Here is a 10,852-nt window from a genome sequence, read left to right on the forward strand (position 1 = left end):
TGTCACCGAAAAAATACGAAAAAGTCACGTAATTTTTCTGGAAGTTGTAAAATCTAACAGAAACTTCAAGACTTATTATGCCTCAGAACATGAAAATTCTTGGATGTTTAAGAATTTTTAAGAAAAGTTCCGGAAAAATTACGGAACGCGTTGTTAAAATCTCCCCCTCACGGTGACTCATGGCTAGCCGTGAGGCGTCGGACGGATGTGTAATTTTTACGGAACAGATCGTAGAATTTACGGGACGATTGACACTTTTTATTGAATTTTACTTCGCTCCCAGATTACGTTTTGAAACGTAATTTTTACGTTTTTTTTCTGGTAATTTTTATTGAATATTTCTCTCCGTCTGATGGTAGTGTAATTTTTCACAGGAGATTCAGGTAAAAATTACGGAACGCTCTGGAAAAACTTCCTGATAGTTCAGTAAAATCTCCTATAACTACATTTCGCTGCGGAATTACGGAAAAGATACGTAATTTTTATTGAATATTTCTCTCCGTGGGTCGCGGAGGGTTTCAGGGGGTGGGGGCTGTTGATGGGTGATTGTCAATTTTATTTTCGGGTTTTTGGGAGTTTCGAACAATGAAGGTCCTGGGGTTTATGAGCTTTGAGGGCGATGAGGGTATTTTTTTAATTATCTTGGGAATAACGGGGGTCGGAGAGAAATGTGAGAGCAGCAGTTTTATGAGTCAAGAAAATTCACTGCGAGACAATGATAGTTATGCATTTCAGGATTTTCTGTTTTTTTTATTTGATAATTCACGTCAAATTATAGCGCAATTCAAAATAAAACTTCCCGAATCGTTTTTTTTTAAATGAGTAAAAAATGATAAATTTTAAAAATATGTTTTGTCGATTTGAGACATTTTTCTGGGGTTTAATGTCTCCGAGTGGATTGTGAAATTGGGGTTCAGAGAGAAATGTGAGAACATCATTTTTAGGAGTCGAGAAAATTGACTGCAAAACAATAATAGTTATTCATTTCAGGATTTTCTCTTTTTTTTTATTTGATAATTCACGACAAATTATGGCTCAATTCAAAATAAAACTTCCCGAATGATTTTTTTAATGAAAAAATGAGTGAAAAATAATAAATTTGAAAAATGTATTTTGTCGATTTGGGACATTTTTCTGGGGTTTAATGTCCCCGAGTGGATTATGACACTGGAGTCGAGGAAAATTCGAAATATGTCGAATGTTTTAGTACTAATTAATCACCCCCGCATGGAGTTATGAATAACATATGTTTGTTGGCTGCGGTGGGCATTCTGCTGATATGCAACGAGTGGAAACGCATGCCAGCTGATAATTTGGGCGTTACGATCGTAATCCGAGAGCTAGAATAATCAGCACGTTCGGATTCTAATTTGTATTGTAATGCCAATTGTGAATTAGAGATGAAACGTACGTGAAATAGTCGACACATTCTGAAACATTAATTTTTCAGCAGCTAATTTTGATTGATTTTAGTGATTAATTCACGCACGGGATTAATTCTTTAGAGCACTGGAATAGAATTCTGTAAATAAACTTCTCCTCATCATTCCATCACTACATCATTTTTTATTATTAACGGTAGAATTAATTAAAATGTGATGATCATTCCGTAAAATAAAAAAAATGTTCCAAGAATTTGATTTTCGATTAGTCATTTCCATTAATTTTGTGTAGATTTCTATCAATTTTTATAGGATAATTGAACTAAAATTTAGAATGTCCATTAATTTTTTCATAAAACTAAATTTTAAATTACGAAATTCCTTGAAAAGTACAATTGCCATTTGCAATTGAAAAATTCAGACCAAAATTTTTATCAACTGTTCGAAATAATTTGTTATTTTCATGATTTGTATTGCACTATGCATTATTATAATTCGTGCATTCGAATAATCCGCACGTTTGGATTTTACATTGCCTTGCAATTTTTATTTGAAAACTATTCTGAAAAATTAATTCTTCAAATAATTAATTCACTGCACAGGATGAACTATTTAAAGCACAAGAACAAAATTGAATAACCAAATTTCCCCTAATCATTCTGTTTAAATTATTTCCTGCAGAATTAATTAAAATGCGATGATAATTTCATTGAAAAAATGTTTAGAAAAATTTACATGAGAATTTGAGAAAGAGAGAAAGAGAGAGAAAGAAAGAGAGAAATCTTTTAATGTGAATTTCCAATGACGAAATTCCTGGACAATTCACCCAAAAATTCGAGAGATCACGGAAATAATAGACTTACCGCCACAAGCCTCTTTGAAATCACTGCAGCAGTCACCCAACTTCAAACACGCATGATCACAGTAACATGGCTTATCCGTGAGTCCCTGTGACGCTGAATTTATTGAAACTTTTTGCACGACACACGCTGAATCCTTTCCCGAGCAGCAGAGATTCGACTCGCGACAGCTACCAGCCTCGACACCACCCGCCACCCAACAAAGCGCGATAACAAAACAAATTCCCAACGATCTGACTCGATTCATCTTAACGAAGTCGTTCCCCCTAATTAATTACCTAATTGATCAATTGGCGGGCCGATCAGTTCAATGAAATTAAAATTGTCCACTGGTCATGAATCAACTCTCCGTGAGAGTTGACAAAAATCGGGGCAAATCACAATTGCAAAATGAAAATTAACGAGTTTTCCCTTTCGGTTTTTGTTGTTTCGGACTTTACATTTTTTCTTTTAGTCTTGAGGACTCGAGATTTTCGAGGATTCTTGGCGGTTCGATGACCCGCTGATAGTCCCAGTGAGAATGACCACGGTGTCGAAGGCCAACGCGTCTCCAACTGCGGCTTCCCGGTTGTAGACAGTGCGTTAAGAGCCAAAGCTTTCTCACTGAGACAACCCCACCACTTGCTTTCGTTACACCCTGCACTAGTCAGTAACACCATCAGCTGGATTTGCCTAGTCAATTACTCCATCCGGGGATGGTAGAAACTCAATTTTCTCAACATCGTTTTGTCAACAAGAAATGGAACAATAATTAGAACAATAGTCTCATTGATTGCGAAATAAAGTGATGACTGGATTTTTGACGTTTCGTTCGATGCGGATTATCTCTAAAACGAGTGGTTTTGGGGGAAAAATACTCAAGACTTTTTTGTTGGAAATTTCAAGGGCTTCAAGAAAGCTTTTATGACTTTTTTCGATAAATCCGATGGTTTTGGAGATTTTCGCGAAATACGATCGGCGATTTTTTTCGGAATTCGTGTGGAGTTTAATTAATTGCGGAATTGTTTCGGTAATTAATTAATTGACGAGGAACTGTTATGAGACATTTTTCAGAAATGAAGTGAAGATGTTCTCTGATGAAATTGATATTTTTTTAGGTGAACGCATAATTAGGGGGAATTTTATTACCGTTTAATTCACTACAGAGAATTATTCGAAATGCAGTTTCTAATTGCCCCGTGATGAGCGCATTCAATCATGACTGATTGATTGATTATTTTATAACACGTGGTTTCAAATAATTGATGGATTTAATCGGAATATTTTGAGCGATGATTTTTCAGTAATTGATTGCTTTTATCGGAGAAAAATTAATTATGGATTAATGAATCTTCGTAACGGTCGTGCGTGCAACCGAGTACTGAGGATGGCAATTGTCTCGGGGAGGTGATATCCTCGTACTCCTCGTCGGCGATGTAAGGACCCCATGCGCATGCTCACGTCACTGATCTCTTCTGAATGAAGATGAATAAACAGTTGGGACTTTAAATTAACGTTGACAAATTTCCTTCTAATAATTATTTTCATTTTCTTCATTAATTTTCGGAAATTTGGGGCGACGATCACATAAATTTCTTTGAATAGTTTTCTCCTTCTGCATTTTCAAAATTGACGAATTCCTTTTTTCTATTTTTTACAAAAAAATATGAATAAATAAAACAAAATCGTATTCCCATCTAGTGAATGAATGAAATGATTGTAATTAATTTGCTTTGAATAATTAGCTCCATTTTACTCGTTTATTTGCAAAAAAATTGTGCAACGAGTTGATAAATTTTTTTGTATATTTTTCTCTCTCCAAAAGGACTCCTCGTCGGCAATGTAAGGACTCATAAGGTAATTACTCCTCCAGAGTATTTTTTTAATTTCTGTATTTTAAAACGTCATAAAGTTTGTGATATTTCACGCCGCCTCTAATTGATACAAATATTTCCTGCTCTCGCACGTGGGAAAGGACTTAATTGCGCTTTCACGTAGGGGTAGAAAAAGCACTTGACCTACACACTGGGGTTCGTTATGAGAGTGAATAGAGAAAGCATATTATACGGTCAAAAAATACTCTAAAAAGGACACAAAATCAGAATTAATTCGTTGGCGAGAGTCAATTAGCGCTCAATTCCTGTGATTAGTTTAATAATTAGTTCATCAAAGAATCCACTGTTTCGATCATTTTTAATTCACTTAAAATAATCAATAAGACAGTATCAATATTAATTTGGTGATTAAAATTTTATGAAAACAAAATTATCGGAACCTTTTTTAAAAATCAGGGAATTTTTTAACTTAAAACATGAGACTTCCCTTGGAATTAAATCAAAAATGTCAAAAACTCGTTTAAATTATTCAACAATTCAACAATTCAATTCATCTTTCTTAATCAAGCATTAATATCGAAAGCGAGTGATTAAAAAATATTCATATTTTTTCAGAAATATTGTAAATTTTAATTAAATCCCTTTCCTCAATATCTTCATTAAATATTCTCTAAATGGTTTGAGTATGCCCCTTAGAATTTAATCATTGACCTACAGAATAAACCGCCTAAACCCACAACAAATGCATAAAATAATCCCCCACACCGAGGTTCCTGTAATTGTGTGTAAATTAAACGCCCGCACGTGTGTTAATTTGATCCCCGCCCCTCGAAGATGTTTCAAGTGTCACCTGAAAACTGCTTGTCGATGATTTCTAAAAATATTAAACCCCCCCCCCCCCCAGATTATATTCACTTTCGCGGTAATTGAAGTGCTCGAGATTCTTTCTCAATGTCAATAGTCAGCGGATTACAGAGCACACGCCTTTACGGAGAATACAAATGACGTGGGAAAGTGATTATAAACCGTTGAATAACGAGGGGAAAGAGACAGTTATATCCCGGGGGAAACTTAATTCCCCGAACGACTACGGAACTGACGGATCTAATAGACTGGTGAAACTGGGACTTCACACCGAATTTCATTACTCGTTCACAGTCGTTCTTAATCAACGGTAAAACATTTTAATTAATTCAGATGTAATCATATTTACTGGGTTAACGATCGATTTTATGGGGCGAGTTCAATTTACCTTTATGCAGGGCTTCCAATGGTTTTGGGGGATTTGGGGGTTGATTAAAAATCGATGGCGAGTTTGGGCTCTAATTTTCTTCGATTAATTGCTCTTTTCGAGGGGAGAATCGGATTTGTTTCCGAGTGGAGCCAATAGAATCGTTAGCGAAGAGTTAATGGGAGATGAATGAGGGTGAAGTAGAATTTACCTTTATTCTAAGGTAAGGAGCAGCTCAAATACTGATCCGAAGGGATCGAGGGGAACGTCTTAGTGTTGGAAAAATTGAAACGTCATGGACAGGTGACTGATAATGTTGGGAAGAATGACATAGAAGTTTATTGAGAGCGAAAAATCATGGAATTTCCAATTTCACTGGAACTGCAATGAAATTCCAAATGCTTGAGCAGTCGAAAGACGAGAAAATTCAGGCAGATATATTCATGGGTTTTCACTCAATTGTATATTTAAGAATATATTGATCAAAATTTTTATGATTTCTGTTAATTTTCGGGGAATAATTAATCTGAATTTTACAGTCTTCGCTGATTCCTCGAAATTTCAGGAAGTCCCAGGCATGAATTTTCTTTAGTTCACTTAATTTTTTTCTCTTTCCATAAAAAAATGAAATATGAAAAACTTTGAACAATTTGAGTCGAGGAATTTCTATAGAAATTGCGCCCTGAACGCCGACAGATTTTGTAGTACTAACAGTGGCCGCTGGAGGCGCAATGTGACTAGAGTATTTTTTGTTCAATGGTCATACGTTTATTTAGTTCACTGATTAGTCCGCCTTGCGCCTCAGCAGTGACGGTCTCCCGTTCGTAATTTGTTATTTTTCTCCAGCGCTAAACGCTGGACAAATCCAATTAAATTAGTGCAAAATGAGTTCCAAAGAGAACGTAACACCCGGAACGAAGTCACAATCAGCGAATGCCAAACCCTACGGCAAAATCGTCCTCACACTTCAGAATTGTCTCCTGCCAGAGGAGAAACTCAAGTCGACTCCGTCGCATTTGGACGGTCTCGACGCTGAAACCGAGACTGATTTGAGAATTCTGGGATGTGAGCTCATACAAACGGCTGGCATTCTGCTGAAATTACCTCAGGTATGTTCAACCATAATTAACAGACCATCAAACTCGTTTGTGACCTCCTGAGTTCATTGTTTACGTGTTGAACTTGATGTGACATAACCTCAACTATTGAGATTTTAGATTTACTTGAATCTAAACAATGACAGTTGTTTGAGAATTTTCAGTTGTTTTATGAGTTGTTTTAGTTTTGTTAATCTGGGGATAGATAAGTTAATAATATTTTAAATAAATTTAAAGACTGATTGATGAATCTATTTATACTGTTGCTATAAAGCTGGATTTTTCTTCAAGGTTGCGATGGCTACAGGCCAGGTGATCTTCCAGAGATTTTACTACAGCAAATCTCTCGTGAGACATAATATGGAGACAACAGCCATGGGATGTGTCTGTCTAGCTAGTAAAATTGAGGAGGCACCACGAAGGATACGAGACGTCATCAACGTTTTTAATCACATAAAACAAGTGTCCAGTCAAAAGTAAGTCTAAAACAACAATTTGAGGCCATCTTCGTATTGTAGAATATATCACAATTTCCACTGGATTTTACATCACGCAGGAGTCCCTAAAAATTATGACTGCACAATCAAAAAAAGTAGAAAAAAACAGAACATTTTCAAAGAGTTTTTAATCGGTTTTAATCAAGATTAAGAAATAAGTCCGATAGAGAGGAAATAGTGAATAGCTAATTTATCATGGTAACTAACGATCTGACAGCCATTGACTACTGTAACAAATGACGACCTAACAGCCATTAGACACATCAAATTATTAATTTGCAATTTCCTCCCTATTAGCTTCATTTCCCAATTGTCATTTTCAATGTTTTTTTGATTGTAGAATCATAATTTTTGAAGACTTCAGGGCTATGCAAAATTGAATAGCAATTGAAGATCATTTCAGATTATCAAAATAAAAAAATAAACAACCAAGATCCCGTTCGAGAGATAGTCCGCCCGAGCCTTGAGAAAGTCCAAAAATTTTCATTCCTTTGATCTCTTTCGACTCAATTATTCCCTATAAAGTCACGATGATTCTCCCTGAATTGCCTTTCAATCAGTTATAAAAACTAAAATCACAAAAATGTGTCAATCAAGTGATTAATAACAAGATCACTTCTATTCTAGATCAATAACTCCAGTAATCCTCGACCAGAACTACGTAGGCCTGAAGAATCAAGTGATTAAAGCAGAGCGTCGAGTGCTGAAGGAATTGGGCTTCTGCGTTCACGTCAAGCATCCCCACAAGATCATCGTGATGTACCTGCAGGTCCTGGGATATGAGAAGAACCAGGAGCTCATGCAGAAGTGTTGGAACTACATGAACGACTCTCTGCGCTCCGACGTCTTCCTACGGCATCATCCTGAGACAGTGGCGTGTGCCTGCGTCTACCTGGGTGCCAGACAGCTGCGATTGCCCCTCCCAACGTCACCGCCTTGGTTCTCCCTCTTTAAAGTCGATGAAACCTCCATCAGAGATGTCTGCAGAAGGATTTTGAGGCTTTACACTCGCCCGAGAGTGCGTCCAGAGGAGCTGGAGAAGAAAGTCGAGGAGTTGAGGAGACAGTACGAGGAGGCCAGGTCCAAGGCCAGGGGGAATGACGCTGATGGACATACGCCCAGTCCACCGCTGCCTAAGCATCATAATGCATGGGGGGGATTCATCAGCAGAAGTGGAACTCATGCAGTCCCTGAAAGAGCTAAATCACCTAGGTATTTATTTTTGTTTTTTTTTGGGAAATTTTCTTGACGTTTTCGTTTTAAATCACTCAGTGAGATGATTTAACTGGAATTTTTTTAGAATTTACAACAGATGCATCTGAATTTTAACAAATCACCTAGTGATTTCGTGGGATAGAGTCAGACTATCTTCTATGAGTTTCGTTAAATTCTACGAGAAATACCTTACGATATTCCCCAGACGAATTATTCAATAATTTCCACAATTCTATTCAAGGTTTCTCATTCTTTTCAGAAAATCTAAATCATCGATAACGACATCGTCATCCATTGCTCGAGAGGAGTCAAGTACGAAGCACTCGAAGAAGAAGAGGTACGCGAGTCGAAGTAGATCGAGGAGTAACAGCCGAGGGAGATCCAGGAAGCCAAAGAAAACCTCAAGACGCAGTTCTGGGAGTCGCAAGTACAGAAGAAGATCACGAAGCTGATCGAAATTAGGGAAATTAAAGTGAATGCATACATTATCATAATTCTGTTTCGAATCATGGAAATTTGTGCAAGACTTTTTGGTCAAAAGCCCTTTCCTTTTTGTATATAAAAATAAATATCGACTAAACATTTCTCATTTTTTTTTAGAGACTAGATTCATTAAAAATATCCTTTTTCTCTCGAATTACTTATTAACGAGATTACTTCACGATTAAAATGACTAAAAAATGAGCTGTTGTGACCGAAAGGAAGGAATATCTCTCGGAAATCCTCAGGAACACGTGGTTTTTCAGTAATAACACCTCCACAGCTTCTTCACCTCATCCTTTAAGCTATTTTTATTCTTTAAGGCCGTGCGGTTTTCACTTCCTTCCCTCATCATAAAACTGCTGAGACGAAAATGAAAAAGAAAATAAAACAAAATTTTCCTCTATTTAAAAAATAATTCTATCATTATATTTACATATACACAAGGAAAAAACTCAAAAAATTATGTCCATAGGAACAATAAAATACGAATTGTTTATTTCTCAGCGTTGACGTAGGACGGTCGGCCAGCCAGTTCCAATAAATAACGATCGGGGTGATCTAGCCAGTCAGCTGCACTCAGTTTTACCACACGCTGCCTCTCAGCCTCCTTAACTTGCCATTTTTTAATCTCCAACTGTCGTTCTCTGAGGAATGAAAAACATGTAGCGATTCATACTTGTGGGTATGACGCGCCTCTGTGATAAGGTATTTACGATGTTATCTGAGGGGGGAGAACAAGGGAATTATCATCATTGATCGGTGATAATGAATGATTAACGACGAAGTGCATGAAAAATTCCACGTTGCGAAGAATTTAATTTTGTGTTCTTCACTAGTGAAAAAAATGGGGGAATGCTGATGAAATTTCATTCAATATTTCTGAGAATTGAGTATCTAGTAATTGACTATTATTGTTAACAATTGGATACGTTTTTCGATTAATTTTTAGTTAAAAAATCCAAAGCCCTAATTTTTTCACGACACAAAAAAGTTTTTTCATTTTTTTTCCATTTTAATTAAGTTGATTATTATGAAATTCTCACCTTGATTTGCGATCCCCACATCCCCAAGCTTCAATACTCTTGATTCTGTGTGGTGCACCCCCAAAACTAACCGAAGCGAAGCTCTGGTCAACATTAATGTACGGATTACGTGGATCCTTGCCAGCCCTGAGGCCATGCGGATACCCCCTGATGCTGGTATTCAAGTACAGCAGTTTGGGCCCCTTCTCCACGATTCTGTAGCACGGCTGGAGCTCGATGATCACACAGTCTTCGTCCCCCCAGTACAGGTGGGACTCTCGCCACTCGATGGACGAGCATATGCAGTAAGTAACTCCGTCCTCGTCGCCGTTCTCCCCTCGAATGAACACGATCGTTGGGCCTCGGTACCCCAGGATGTGGTGGAGGAGACGATTAGCTCCAGCTCCATGCTGATCACTGGTGTAGAGGAGGGTCCAGTGACTGGGGCAAGGGTAGCTGGAGAGCTTCGATGAAAAGACTGATAAACTCTCTTTACTCGGGGATTCTTCTGTCTGCAATTTTGTGGGAGAAATTAAGGATTAATTGATTATCTGTTCATGAAATTAATTTATGAATATTAAATTTAATGAAATTAATTCTTGTTTGGTAATTAAATTAATTTGATTAATTTAGATTATTTAATTTGATAATTTGAGCTGTTTTTTTGCAAAATAACACTTGTTCTCTAAATAATTACGAAAAAGTCGGCAATTTCAAGGGAACAATTAAGGATAAATTGATTATCTGTTCATGAAATTAATTTATGAATATTAAATTTAATGAAATTAATTCTTGTTTGGTAATTAAATTAATTTGATTAATTTAGATTATTTAATTTGATAATTTGAGCTGTTTTTTTGCAAAATAACACTTGTTCTGTAAATAATTACGAAAAAGTCGGCAATTTCGTGGGACCAATTAAGGATAAATTGATTATCTGTTCACATTACAGTTCATGAAATTAATTTATGAATATTAAATTTAATGAAACTAATTCTTGTTTGGTAATTAAATGAATTTGATTAATTTAGATTATTTAATTTGATAATTTGAGCTGTTTTTTTGCAAAATAACACTTGTTCTGTAAATAATTACGAAAAAGTCGGCAATTTCGTGGGACCAATTAAGGATAAATTGATTATCTGTTCACATTACAGTTCATGAAATTAATTTATGAATATTAAATTTAATAAAACTAGTTCTGGTTTGGTAATTAAATTAATTTGATCAATTTATGTTATTTAATTTGAT

The 10,852-nt window shown here is 36.2% G+C and overlaps 3 protein-coding genes across 3 annotated transcripts in view; 1 reads left to right on the forward strand and 2 right to left on the reverse strand.

The window, feature by feature from the left end:
• LOC107041146 (somatomedin-B and thrombospondin type-1 domain-containing protein) overlaps positions 1-3,584 on the reverse strand; it is a 37,128-nt gene extending 33,544 nt beyond the window's left edge. The window contains exon 1 of the mRNA XM_015261552.2: positions 2,246-3,584. Coding sequence (XP_015117038.1) covers positions 2,246-2,489 — 244 coding nt within the window. The 5' untranslated portion in view covers positions 2,490-3,584. The remainder of the gene's footprint in view (positions 1-2,245) is intronic.
• Positions 3,585-5,988: 2,404 nt separating this feature from the next.
• Positions 5,989-8,685, forward strand: LOC107041151 (cyclin-L1). Its single transcript, XM_015261558.2, has 4 exons — positions 5,989-6,396; positions 6,676-6,860; positions 7,509-8,093; positions 8,356-8,685. Exons 1-4 carry the CDS (start codon positions 6,172-6,174, stop codon positions 8,546-8,548), a joined length of 1,188 nt encoding a protein of 395 aa, XP_015117044.1. The 5' UTR covers positions 5,989-6,171; the 3' UTR covers positions 8,549-8,685.
• A 175-nt stretch (positions 8,686-8,860) lies between these two features.
• Positions 8,861-10,852, reverse strand: part of LOC107041143 — a 6,262-nt gene continuing 4,270 nt past the window's right edge. The window contains exons 4-5 of the mRNA XM_015261549.2: positions 9,623-10,113; positions 8,861-9,223 (exon numbers count right to left, since the gene is read on the reverse strand). Coding sequence (XP_015117035.1) covers positions 9,073-9,223; positions 9,623-10,113 — 642 coding nt within the window. The 3' untranslated portion in view covers positions 8,861-9,072. The remainder of the gene's footprint in view (positions 9,224-9,622; positions 10,114-10,852) is intronic.

Source organism: Diachasma alloeum, unplaced genomic scaffold (assembly GCF_001412515.2).
Source record: "Diachasma alloeum isolate Michigan unplaced genomic scaffold, Dall2.0 Dall_scaffold_00358, whole genome shotgun sequence".
NCBI classification, from domain to species: Eukaryota; Metazoa; Arthropoda; class Insecta; order Hymenoptera; family Braconidae; genus Diachasma; species Diachasma alloeum.